Source organism: Lampris incognitus, chromosome 10, assembly GCF_029633865.1.
Source record: "Lampris incognitus isolate fLamInc1 chromosome 10, fLamInc1.hap2, whole genome shotgun sequence".
In the NCBI taxonomy this organism is placed as follows: domain Eukaryota; kingdom Metazoa; phylum Chordata; class Actinopteri; order Lampriformes; family Lampridae; genus Lampris; species Lampris incognitus.
In genome coordinates, this window is record NC_079220.1 from 10763116 (window position 1) to 10776714 (window position 13599).

At 46.4% G+C, this 13599-nt stretch overlaps 1 protein-coding gene across 2 annotated transcripts in view; it reads right to left on the reverse strand.

Annotated features, from left to right (window-relative positions):
- Positions 1-3997: 3997 nt before the first annotated feature.
- Positions 3998-13599, reverse strand: part of pkn1b (protein kinase N1b) — a 45154-nt gene continuing 35552 nt past the window's right edge. For both annotated transcript variants that reach the window (XM_056288668.1, XM_056288667.1), the window contains 9 exons: positions 9874-9946; positions 8707-8798; positions 7406-7582; positions 7082-7144; positions 6900-6976; positions 6496-6638; positions 6061-6168; positions 5414-5494; positions 3998-5232 (listed from right to left, as the gene is read on the reverse strand). In XM_056288668.1, the coding sequence (XP_056144643.1) occupies positions 5029-5232; positions 5414-5494; positions 6061-6168; positions 6496-6638; positions 6900-6976; positions 7082-7144; positions 7406-7582; positions 8707-8798; positions 9874-9946 (1018 nt within the window). In that variant the 3' untranslated portion in view covers positions 3998-5028. The remainder of the gene's footprint in view (positions 5233-5413; positions 5495-6060; positions 6169-6495; positions 6639-6899; positions 6977-7081; positions 7145-7405; positions 7583-8706; positions 8799-9873; positions 9947-13599) is intronic.

The following is a 13599-nucleotide window of genomic DNA, read 5'->3' on the forward strand; positions in this document are numbered from 1 at the left end:
TGGGATGGTGTGACAGACTGGAGAGAGGGATGGCAGACACGGGAATAAAAGACTCTGAAAACGTTGAGAAACTTAGAAGGCAACAGGAAGAAGGGTTGGGAGTGAGAGGAGGGAAGTTTAGGGGAGGAGGAGGGAAGATGGGAGGGTTGAGAGAGGGAAAGGCCGGACTTTCATGAACGTGACAGGCAGTTGGGGGGGGGGGGATGAAATGTCTCGGAAATGCAGGAAGAGGTTAAAGTGCTTGGAAGAAAACAATGGGGGGGCGGGGGGGGGGGAGATGGGCTTCAACCAAGTGGCTGGATGTGGTTCTCGACCCTCCTCTTCTGCTCTCTCCTCCTCTCTGTGTTAGCCTATCTCTCTGGGGACGTCCCTTAAATTATACTCACGTCAACAACATCAGCTTTTCTGAGGAAGAAGTTAGAAAAACAAATTTTCCTCAGAATGGGCTTTGCTGGTTTTCCTCGGTCAAACCGTTTTCTCCCGGCAGAAAAAGAAAATCGAACTGCGACGGGGATAAAAAGAGATGCACTTCAGTTCAATTGAATACAGCCAACATGTAGGCCTAAATCAGATTAGATAGCTGAAAAGAAAGTGAAAGAAAGTAGTTTCTTGTTGACTAATCTCAGACTTGACTGGTCCTGCATTAATCCTCATAGCATGGTGACGGATCATTCCCCAGTTTCTCACCCTTTTGTGTTAGCCAACCTAAATCGATGTTTGGTACGGCTGTCATCTGTGAAACTTGGTATTTCGGGGGTGAAGAAAGCCAAAACACTGTATTCTGTGTCCATTATGCCATCGTACGTATCAGCTTGTTCAACGGCCTTCCCTCTTTCCTCCACCCATCTCTTTCTTTTGCAGCAAAACCTCAAGACGTCAGATCCAGATTAGTTTCAGATGCATTAGGGGGCGACGGTTTACAGGAGATCATCATCAAATTCTGCTCAAAAAGCACCAGGGGACCACGGAGGAAAGTCTATTTCAGGTTTTGAGTTTAGGCGGTGCTGATAAAGTCTCTTATCGCTTGGTTTTTAGTCATTATGTCTTCATTATTCAAGCGTTCGTTGTTACAGACGGTATGGGTCGTGCATGCTGGACTTTCATTTTGTGTTCCCGTTACAGATGACTTGCAGAAGCGATACCGCTACGCTGATGTTGGCTGTTTAAAAGTTGACTTGGCGAATCCGTTTTTGAGCATGTACAGGCAGGGCTGGGCAATATATCGATATTATATCGATATCATGATATAAGAGTTAGCGTGGTCGCCTCACAGCAAGAAGGTGCTGGATTCAAGCCTCGGGGTAGTCTAGCCTTGGGGGTCGTCCTCTGTGTGGAGTTTGCATGTTCTCCCCGTGTCTGCGTGGGTTTCCTGCGGGGGCTCCGGCTTCCTCCCACAGTTCAAAGACATGTAGGTCAGGTGAATCGGCCGTGCTGCATTATCCCTAGGTGTGTGTGTGTGTGTGTGTGGGGGGGCCCTGTGGTGGCTTGGCAGCATATCCAGGGTGTCTCCCTGCCTGCTACCCAATGACTGCTGGGATAGGCTCCAGCATCCCCGTGACCCTGAGAGCAGGATAAGCGGTTTGGATAATGAATGGATGAATGGATAGATGGATGCATATAAGAGCAGATATCATCTGGGATTTGGGTCGTAATATGGTGATATGACATAAGTGTCGTCTTTTCCTGGTTTTAAATGCTGCATGAAAGTAAAGAGATGCAATTTTCTGAACTTATTAGACCGTTCTAGTTGTTATGTTATTTGTCGCTACCTGCTTGGACATCATATCCACATTACTAATAAGTGTTTATCAAAAATGCCGCCTTGTAAATATTTTGTGAGAGCACCAATAGTCCTCTGTACAATATCATCACAATATCGATATTGAGGTATTCGGCCAAAAATATGGTGATATTTGATTTTGTCCATGTCACCCGGCCCGATGTACTACAAGTACTGATAATCATGTTTTTACGTGTTATTTGGGTCAAACCTCGACTGGGAGGGGTTTTCCTATGCACCGCATCCTGCATAGGCGTAGTTTATGGAGAAGCTGCACAGGGATCACTTATATCGCAACAAGAAAAAAAAGACGAGTGTTTTCATATCTTATGAAAGTTTATAAAGCATAAGTCTACCACATTCCAGCTAAAATGAGGAAAATTTCATTTTGCATGTAAAGGTCCCTTCCAGCTGGCTGGACTTAACTCACAAGGCTTCATTCATCCATGTGTGTAATGGGGTAAATGTCCGATATATCCATACAGAATGCTGTGTACCTGCAGTTTATCCCCCCCAAAAAAAAGGCAGACTGATCAATCTGTGAGAGAAAATAAAACATTTCCGAACATTTCTGGAATTAGGGACGGGGCTGAGGCGAACAGCGGTTGTTGTCCTTTTCTGCAAAATGGTTTGAGTTCATCTTTCTCCGCCATGTCCATCGGAGGCCATTTCTATTTGATAAATTAAACGCACGAAATACTGGAGCGCCACTGAACAGCTGCGTTCTCCACTGAGAGGGGTTTTGCAGATGTTTTTACCAGCTTCAATTGACTCATCGCTTGCCGTTATAGCATTGCAGACCACCCGAATTACTTTTCGAGACAGAAAAACATGGCTGGCGGCGTGGTGCACCCTTCGGTGTGTTTGTGTGTCCGTGTACTTTGTGCTGTGTCTTTGCAAGCAGAAGATACCCCCGTGTTTCTTTGCATACACGAGAATAACCCCCGCGAACTATTTCATTGATCACTTTTTCAGGACATTACTAATATGACCAGCTGAGTCCCCGTCTGGCATCCCCCAACCCCCACCTCCACCCCTGCAATATTACGCATAGCTGAAAAATTTTACAGAACACTGCTGCAGAGCTAGCAAGGTATTCAAAGACTGAGTTCCTGGTGCATACGGGAGGGCAGAGAAACAACAGATTTCTAGCAGAACGGACATAATGCCGGCCCAGAAAACCCTTGTCAAGACTAAGCTCGGTGTCTTATTGGTGCTGTAACTCATCAACAGAATTTGGCCACCCGTCTGATTTTCTTACCTCAGTTTATCAGCCGAAAGAAACGTTTCAGAAAGCTTTTTATACGGTCAGGGTTGAGCCAGGCAAGGAAACCACACAAGGTCTGGTTTGGATTTTCCTCTCCTTTAAGTGTAAAGTAGCATCCGCAGCGTGGTCTACTTTGTGAACTCTTCACGGCAAACCGTACAAGAAAGAAAAACCATATCCGAGGAACCACAAGATTTGGGACTTGGGATTCTGGTCGGCACCTGTGATATAGTAAATTTAAAGGTGTTTTCTGCACACACAAATCACCATAATCTCATATCCATCCATTTTCCCGAACCGGTTCTCCTCCTCTCAGGGTCGCGGGGATGCTGCAGCCTATCCCAGCAGTCATTGGGTTGCAGGTGGAGAGACACCCTGGACAGGCCGCCAGACCATCACACAGGGCCTGCCCCCCCACACACACACACATTCATACCTAGGGACAATTTAGTACGGCCAATTCACCTGACCTACATGTCTTTGGACTGTGGGAGGAAACCGGAGCCCCCGGAGGAAACCCACACAGACACGGGGAGAACATGCAAACTCCACACAGAGGACGACCCGGGACGACCCCAAGGTTGGACTACCCCGGGGCTCGAACCCAGGACCTTCTTGCTGTGAGGCGACCGTGCTAACCACTGTGCCACCCCATAATCTCATAATCTGACACATTTCCAATTGTGTTACATGCCCTCTTGTCCAAATATCACTGGGAAAAATCCCACAATATCTGAAACTATTCTCTTGGAAGATGCTCGTTTCACTATTGTCTTCCTCCTCAGCTTTTCTCTTCTTGACTGGCTGTGATTATTCTACATTAGCCCTCATGTCCATTTACTTCAGTCGTGATCTTCTTCCTTTGCGCGCTACTCAACCGTGCCACAAATTGTTAAAGTACAAAAACGTCCCTCGAAATAAACCGACCGACGCTTCTCCTTTAGGTTCACATCTTTACTGGGTCACTTTTCCAAAACATTTCACCAGCATGATTTACAAGTGACGTAGGAGGAAACACAGGAATGGAAGAAAACCCCAGAACAAACACAGCTATTAATCACATAAAACAAAGCTGGTTAACATTCAGAAACGATTACAGTTGAAAATCTGCAGCGTACCTAAAATATGATTTACACACAAGTCAAGAAAGAGGTTTCCTATGTAAGACAGAGCCCAGACACACAAACAGCACCGTTTCCTCTCTCTTTACCCACAATCCCCTGGAAATGGTTTGCGGGTACCTCTCTACCGATCAGGAATGTATATCTTAACTCTGGCTCCTCCAGGTGGCAGTGTACAGATGGTACATGAGCGTCGCTGACGTCAGGGGTACAGCACATTTAAAACAGAGGCCGGGTCAGGAATTCACTTTACACAGCACAACAGACAGTCAGCAGCAACAGACCGTAGACATGGGACGACATACCGGGGCAAAGTCAGCAGGAGAAATACGGGAGAAAACAGTTCATATCTGACCGCTTTGTATCACTATTGCTTCGCGCCATAGCTCTGACTCGCTGAGATCCAAGGCAACTTAGGATCTCTTCCTTCGTCGGGGCAGCCACACATTGCTTAACCCTTTGCAGTAATGCTTTGCAGCACAAACAACAGGATCTATCATCCTCCATTTGATAAGAGTTACATAATATGGATTACCTTGAACTGCCATCATCTCACCCCCTCTAAAAGCGGCACCAGATATGTAAGAGGTCAGCAGATCGGTGACGTCGAGAATGTGCGCAACACGGCATCATATCCAAGCTGATTCCACCGATCTGCCGCGCAGCATCTCAACCTGACCAGTCTTTCATCCCAGACCTCACTCAGACAGACGGAGAGAGAGACACACAACGAGAGAACGAAACTCCCTCTCACTCTTTCAGCACAGGAAGTCAGCTTCCCGGTTTCCAGTCTCCGTTCACAGTCCCAGGGCTGGCAGGGGAGAAGCTGGTAACACCCGATCCCCCCTCGGCTCCAGACCCTAGCAGAGGTCAGAGACGTAGTCGAAGTCCTTGAAATAGTCCTGTTCCTTGCGGGAGAGCGCGCGGCGTTCGCGGGGGGGTGTGAGGGCGGGCGGCTCTGCGGTAAACTCCTCGTCAAAGTTGCTGACGTCTTCTTTCCCCTCAATAGTGGGGACGAACAGCGGGTTCACCTTCCTCTGAAGCAGAGCCTCCCAGTCCATATCCTGAGGACATGTACACGTTTAGGACATTTGGATGATGCTCATGTCCAATAAATCTCAGTAGAAAACAATAGAATGTACAGTGACAGTAACAATTATAAACAACCTCCTCGCTTGTTGAGATGACAGATGGCTGATGGATTATTTGTAATGCAGTGGGACGGAGAATGGGAGAACCACTCACCCTGAAAAAAGGCTGTTTCTTGATATCCTCTGCGTCCTTCTGTCCAGAGCCCAGACGTCTTTCTGCATTTTTTCTCAACAACTAGCAACACAGAAGAAAAAATAGATATACTGAGATCACGGTGACTTAGAGATAAATAACACCACCAAATGAACAGATGTTTGACATTAATATTTTACACAACATTTATAACATTTTTACCGCATTGCTATTATGCAGTGCAACACCACAATAATCTCAATTTCTTGATTCAATACTATTAAAACTTTAAAATCCTCCAGAGGTGAAAAAAAACCGAAAAAGAATTGAACTTAGAGCCACGGCACACTTACAGAAGATGCAATAAATGCTCTTTTGTAACTAGAGTGATCATAGTATATGGTAAAAGTGTGCTTGGTGAAGATATAAAAGAAAGCAAACAAAACTAGAAAAGAGGAGTATCAGAGAGAAGCTGTTGATTCAGGAGAGAAAGAACGAGAAATAAATCTGCCGAAGAGACGAGTTGCCATAAAGATATTACAATGGCGAAGATACGATGGAGTGAATTTGAATTGGACGGAAGCCACCAGAAGCACCCATTGTTTCAGAGGTCGGGAAGCGGGTCACGCGGGGGATTTCAGGGCAGAATGCGGAAGGAGCAGTCTCACCCGCCTCATGATGCCGATGGCCTCGGTGGAGAGGAAGCGTGGGTAGGACACCTCGTCGTTCACGATGCTGTCGAAAACCTCCTCTTCATCGTCGCCGGGAAACGGCGACTAAAACAAACATGGGACAACAAATGGCGTCACGTCAACATCGATCACCTGTGCAGCCGCTATGATGTTCTACATACAAGTTTCTTCGCCCATCTGAATTTCAATTTCACTGTTCCAAGGCTTAAAAACTTGCATCCATTCATGAGCGACCAACACGAGCGCCTCGCTCCCCACTTGGATTCAGCAGGACAGTGCAGCTTACCACGGTCCCAATATCTGACACACACGGTTTTATGTGCACGTGTGTATTACGTGTCGCAATAAAATATACTACCAGGTGGGGTGATAGAAATACGAAAGGATCCACAGTATGTGATTTATCCTCACCTCTCCTACCAGCATCTCATAGATGAGTACCCCAAGTCCCCACCAGTCTACCGCTCTGGTGTACGATGGGTCCGTCAGCACTTCTGGAGCCAGAAACTCGGGGGTACCACAGAATGTGCTGGTCCTATCTCCATAGCCCATACCTTAAGAAAGGGGGGGGGGGGAATAAATTGACGATGTGAGTCAGGAAGTAAGTACAGAATGATGGGTGAGAAGACGAAAGAGGGGAGAAGGTTAAAGGTGAAAACAGAGGAAGAGAGTTGATGTGAAGAGAGAAAAGATGTCAAGGAAACGGAATAATGCAAAGACGAAATGGGAGTTTTTCTTTCTGTACGTGATGCCGTTCTCCACGCCTGTACTCGGGGCTGACTGCCAACATTATGAAACATTCACGGGGCGCTCACCTTCTTTACAGAGCCCAAAATCCGCTATCTTCACGTAGCCCTCTGTGTCGAGCAGCAGGTTGTCCAGTTTAAGGTCTCTGAGAGATGGAGAGAGAAGAGGGTGGAGATGGGAAATCGTGACGGTGAGAGAGAGGACATAAATTCCCTCTATAAACTGGGAGGAAAAGAGGCAGACAACTCACCGATACACAATCTTATGGTCGTGAAGGAACTGCAGACCCAGAACCACGCAGGCTGAATAAAACCTGGCCGAGGGAATGGTGGACGGAGAGACAGAAAAATGAACACAAGGACAAACAGCAATTGAAACACATGTATTATGAACACAGCCACAAAATGATGTAAGGTGAAATATGCACACTGTCCAGTTTCATTTTCCTTCTGTTTGGAACACACACACACACACACACACACACACACACACACACACACACACACACACACACACACACACACACACACACACACACACACACACATATATGCACACACACAGTGGCACTCACACCGCACGTTGCTCCGTAAAGACGTTGGCGTGTATGTGCATCATGAGATCTCCCCCGGCTGTATACTCCATCACAAAACATACATGTTCAGGTGTCTGGAAGCAGGCCAACAGGTTGACCAGGAAGGGGTGGTGGGAGGTGTTCACGATCTCAAATATCCGTTTCTCACACATCAGGCTGGGAGGGTGGGAGAGGGTCGTATATGAAGAGACAGAGGAAGCAGAAAGGAGGAGGATATACATGAGCAACTGGAATAGAGGAAAAGACCTTCAGTGTGCTAACATGCACGTTGGAATTTTGATTTTAATCAGGTTAAGGTAACAGTTTGATTATTGCAACTGCCATGTAGACACCTTAATCAAACCATCTTAATCAAATTAAGGTCCAAATCAATGCAAGCATAACACATTTAATAGAGCTAGCTCTTTTGTCAGTCATTCAAGTTACTGTGCTTCGTAAACACCTTAATCGTAGTTCGTTCAGAGAACTGGTTCTGCCCATGCAACAAGTCTTGCCACTGGCACCTGACTTGGAAATGATGGACAAAAGGCAAAATGGCGAGTGGCATTAAACAAAGATTAAGACAAGGAAACTGCACACACATGTAACTCTGACTCACATATTTACTAATCAATGTTTCGGCAAAATCAATTGCCTTCTTCAGGATAAAATGTGTGCGGATTCCATTTCTTAATCCATGGATACTGATCCCATCAGCAAGTACCTCTACAATACAGGTGTGTTTTGTCTCCTGCATTTCTTTTCTTTTTCTTTTTTGGATTTCCCCCCCCTTTTTCTCCCCTATTGTACCTGGCCAATTGCCATCCTCTCCCAAGCCATCCCAGTGGCTGCTCCACCCCCTCTGCTGATCCAGGGAGGGCTGCAGACTACCACATGCCTCCTCCCATACATGTGGAGTCACCAGCCACTTCTTTTCACCTGACAGTGAGGAGTTTGGCCAGGGGGATGTAGTGCATGGGAGGATCACGCTATTCCCCCCAGTTCCCCCTCCCCCGAACAGGCGCCCCGACTGACCAGAGGAGGCGCTAGTGCAGCGACCAGGATACACACCCACATCTGTCTTCCCACCCACAGACACAGCCAATTGTGTTCGTAGGGACGCCCGACCCAGCCGGAGGTAACACAGGGATTCAAACCAGCGATCCCCATGTTGGTAGGCAATGGGATAGACCGTTACGCTACCCAGACGCCCCCCCCCCCCTTATCTGATTATTAACTGTATGTACACAGTCACTGAAAGTGTGGGTACTGTATGATTATTTCCGTATAAATACATTTACCTTTCTACTTCATCTCGTGCCACAATGTCCCCCTTCTTCAGGGCTTTGATGGCGTACAAGCTGTTTGTCCTCTTGTACTCTGACAGAAGCACCTGAAGAGTCCCACAGAAACTTTGTCAAGCATTTGGGGGCTGAACTCTCAACTCTAAGTTTCTAATATACACTAAGTGTATAATATACACTGATCAGCCAAAATGTTAAAACCACTGACAGGTGAAGTGAGTAACATTAATTATCTGGTTACATCCCACAGAAGAGCTACTGTAGCTCAACTTGCTGAAAAAGTTAATGCTGGCTATGGTAGACAGGTGTCACAACACACAGTACATCGCAGCTTGCTGCATATGGGGTTGCGTAGGCACAGGCGGGTCAGAGTGACCCTGTTGACCCCTGCCCACCACCGTCAGCACCTACAACAGGCAGGTGAGCTTCAGAACTGGACCATGGAGCAATGGAAGAAGGTGGCCTGTGGTCTGATGGATCACGTGTAGGTGTGTGCTGTTTACCTGGGGAAGAGATGGCACCAGGATGCACTATGGGAAGAAGGCAAGCTGGCAGAGGCAATGTGATGCTCTGGGCAATGTTCTGTTGGGAAACCTTGGGTCTTGGCATTAATGTGGATGTTACTTTGACACCTGTCACCTACCTAAACATCGCTGCAGACTAGGTACACCCCTTCATGGCAACGGTATTCCCTGATGGGAGTGGCCTGCTGCAGCAGGATAATATGCCCTGCCACACTGCAAAAATTGTTCAGGAATGGTTTGAGGAGCATGACAAAGAGTTCAGGGTGTTGCCTTGGCCTCCAAATTCCCCAGATCTCAATCCGATCGAGCAACTGGGGGTTTGTACTAGGAAAACAAGTCTGATCCATGGAGGCCCCACCTCGCAACTTACAGGACTTAAAGGATCTGCTGCTAACATCTTGGTGCCAGATACCAGAGGACACCTTCAGAGGTCTTGTGGAGTCTATGCCTCAAAGGGTCAGAACTGTTTTGGCAGCATGAGGGGATCTACACAATATTAGGCAGGTGGTTTTAATGTTTTAGCTGATCAGCGTATATATAAAGTCTATTGATGATAGCTATCATAATTATGGGGTACATATTTATCTCTTGGATTAGCGGGGTGTTCGTTTTATTCATCCCAGGAGGAAAAATAAAGTACCTTTCCAAAGTGGCCCCTGCCCAGCACTGCCATCAGCTTGAAATCCAGGAGGCATAAAGGGTCCCTGCTTGGTCTGACATACATATGGAGAGAGAAAGAGAGAAAGAGGGAGAGAGAGATTTTTTGAATTTTGAATTTAAAACAGCTCTTTAATTAACCAAATACAAACTTTAACAATGAACAATGACACCATCAAACATAGTCACCCCTTTACATTAACATGCACAAAGAGTTCAACTTCCATCACAGAACCAAGACCGATTCAGTGAGAGAGAGAATTTTAATTTTAAAACAAGTCTTCATTTAACAGAAAAACAGACTTTCACATGACATTTTTTTCTTTTTTATATTTACCCCCCTTTTTTCTCCCCAATTGTATCTGGCGAATTACCCCACTCTTCCGAGCCATCCCGGTCACTGCCCCACCCCCTCTGCTGATCTGGGGAGGGCTGCAGACTACCACATGCCTCCTCCGATACATGTCGCCAGCCGCTTCTTTTCACCCAACAGTGTGAAGTTTCGCCAGGGGGATGTAGCGCGTGGGAGGATCCCGCTATTCCCCCCAGTTCCCCCTCCCCCCCGAACAGGCACCCCGACCGACCAGAGGAGGCGCTAGTGCAGCGACCAGGACACATACCTACATCTGACCTCCCACCTGCAGACATGGCCAATTGTGTCTGTAGGGACGCCCAACCAAGCCAGAGGTAACATGGGGACTTGAACCGGCAATCCGTGTTGGTAGGTAACAAAATAGACCGCTACCCTACCTGGATGCCCAATGTGACATCTTTTTAACGATATGAACAAAATCACTCCTTCACATTAACCTGTCCAATAAAGACTTAATTTTCCATCACAGAACCGATTCACATATGAACTGAGAGTGCGAGAGAGAGAGAGAGAGCGAGAGAGAGAAAGTCCCTTTATTGAACCACTGCAAAGTAAAACCAGATCACTGCCACATCAATACTTGAGGGCAAAAAGAAGCATGCCTAAAATACAAAACTTGTCAACCAATAACAATGGAGAGCTGATTTTAAACTTCTGATCAGAAGTTTAAAATCAGCTCTCCACCCTCCCCCACTGAGAATAACACCCTCCCAACCAATAACACCCTCCATCTTATAATAAGCATGTTCTACCCTTCGTTGGGTCTTCAGCAGTTCCCTCCAGAACCTGTAGCGGCTCCACACTGCCAGCACTCCGAGTCTGATTCCTGTGTGTCAGCCAGATGGCCAACTTGGCAGAACCAGATAAAAAGTTCACCAATGTGTGTACAAGCTTCTTTTTAGCACAATATTTCGGACCGAAACTAAACAAACCAAAAGAAAAGAAAAAAACCTCCCCAAGATCCTGAAACCCCCTTTTTAAAAGCTCAAACAGTGCTGATAGCCAAGGACACAGCAAATAAATGTACCAGGGTCTCAGTCTGAGAACAGAAAATACACTCCTCCCCCTGATCTGGATTCACATGTGCTCTGTATCGGTTTGTAGCTACTGCCCTGTATACCACCTTCCACTGGAGGTCTGCTGTCCGCTTTCCAAAGGGCAGCGTGTACAGGGACTGCCAGCTGCGTTTTGGAGAAATGTCTGGACCAAAAAACTCAGTCCACCTCGACTCCTTCATCCCTGCCAGAGAGTGCAGGTTCAGAACCTTAACGCTGATTTGGTAACCATTTTCCCCCCACATCCTGAAACTTATTCAGGTGGGGGGTTGGTTGTGAAAGACAGCAACCAACCTCCTCCTTCCTGCCACTCCCCCACAGCTGGGGTGATAGACAGACAGGGAAAACTATACTCACACTCTTCACTCCACCTGGTCACAGAGTAAGGGTTTCTGCAAATGTTCTCAGGGATTGTGGCAAGGGCAGCACAGACTTCTTCCAACACTCTGTTAATCAGCCTGATAGGGATGATGTTGCTTTGTTCTCTCAGGGCATCTACAGATGTTGCCATCATCTTCATCAGATGACCCAAGTTAGGTGCAGCCAGCCTCCCTCAGATTCGCTTGCAGGCTAGCAGACTGCAGTGTTTGAGTCTTTATGAAGCTGTTAAAAAGCAAATGTTCCTCAAACGAGTCTCATTTGTGGCCCATGCAATCTTAAATATCTCCCATGCCTGCAGTACAAAGCAGTAAAAAGCTGTCAGTCCAGTAAGGTCCACATCCTCGGGTTGTAAGAGAAAAAGCTGCTTATCATAGCCTAATCGCCCAGCTCTCTTCAGCAGCACTCGAGTTTTATCTAGCCAGCTTAGGCCAAAATTGTACAGCAGTCTTTGTGCAGTCCGAAGTCTAAATGAGGTGATTTTGAACTGGATGTTAACCAGTCCCTACCCCGCTTCAGCCACAGGCAAGTACAGGGCTGCTGCCCGGACCAAGTGCTGGCTACACCAAAAAAGTCCAGAAAGGCTACTGAATGTACTCTATCACATCTCTTGGTGGGGTCAGAGCATTGAGTCTATGACAGAGTTGTGGCGACCAAGTTATTGGCAAACTTCCCCTATATGACAACTGGCATAGCAACCATTTCAATTTAGACAACTGAGCGCTCACTTTCTCCTTAACTCCCTCCCAGTTCTTTGCTTTAAAACCCTCAGTGCCTGCATCAAATTACACAAATACAGACCACTTCAGGTTCCATGGTTACAGACCATAAACAAATTGATACATTTGCTGAGTATTATGGTAAACTATATACATCCGAGTATAATAACGGTCCTGATGAGGCAGATTCCTTTTTTCAAGGATTGAATTTACCTACATTTACAGATGCAGAGAAGTCCAACCTTGATAACTGTTTGACGGTGGAAGAGGTTCGGGAAGCCATCAAGTGTATGCAGTCGGGGAAACACCTGGGCCAGACAGGTTCCCGGTGGAATTTTTTAAGAAGTTCTCAAATGAACTCTCCCCATTACTTCTGAAAATGTATAATCAATCGATCTCGGGTAGTCAGCTACCACAAACACTGAGGCAAGCCTTCATATGTCTCATCCCCAAAAAAGATAAAGACCCTGCGCTGTGAATCCTATCGTCCAATCAGTCTCCTTAATGTGGATTTTAAAATTCTTGCGAAATGTTTAGCCAAGCGCCTTGAAGGGGTTCTCCCAGCCCTTATTTCACCTGATCAATCAGAATTTATTCAGGGTAGACACTCCTTCGATAATTCTCGTAGACTTTTTGATATAATATACAACCAATCAAAATCTGCTTCACCTGAAGTTGTAGTTGCCTTAGAGGCTGAGAAGGCTTTTCATCGGGTGGAATGGGGTTTCCTTTTCGATGCACTTTCAATATTCAGCTTTGGACCAAATGCATTTCTTGGGTTAAATTATTTTATAATGACCCCTTAGCATTGGTTCGAACTAAAAAGGTACAATCAAGATATTTCCCTCCGTTTAGGGGAACAAGACAGGTTTGTCCACTCTCCCTGTTGCTTTTTGATTTAGCAATCGAGCCACTAGGACAGCGTGGCTCCTTCGAAGGGATAATCCGAGGTGGTAGGGTACACAAGGTGTCATTGTACGCTGATGACCTTCTCTTATATATCACCAACCCTGCACTGTCTCTTCCCTCTAGCCTATCTAAGCTGGAACAATTTGGGAATCTCTCCAGATACAAGTTGAACCTGCTAAAAAGTGAAGTTTTCCCTCTTGATTTCATACAGTAGAGACAGAAACCAGGCCTAGACAGTCATGCTGCCATTTTTCTGAATGGAACGTTTTATTTGG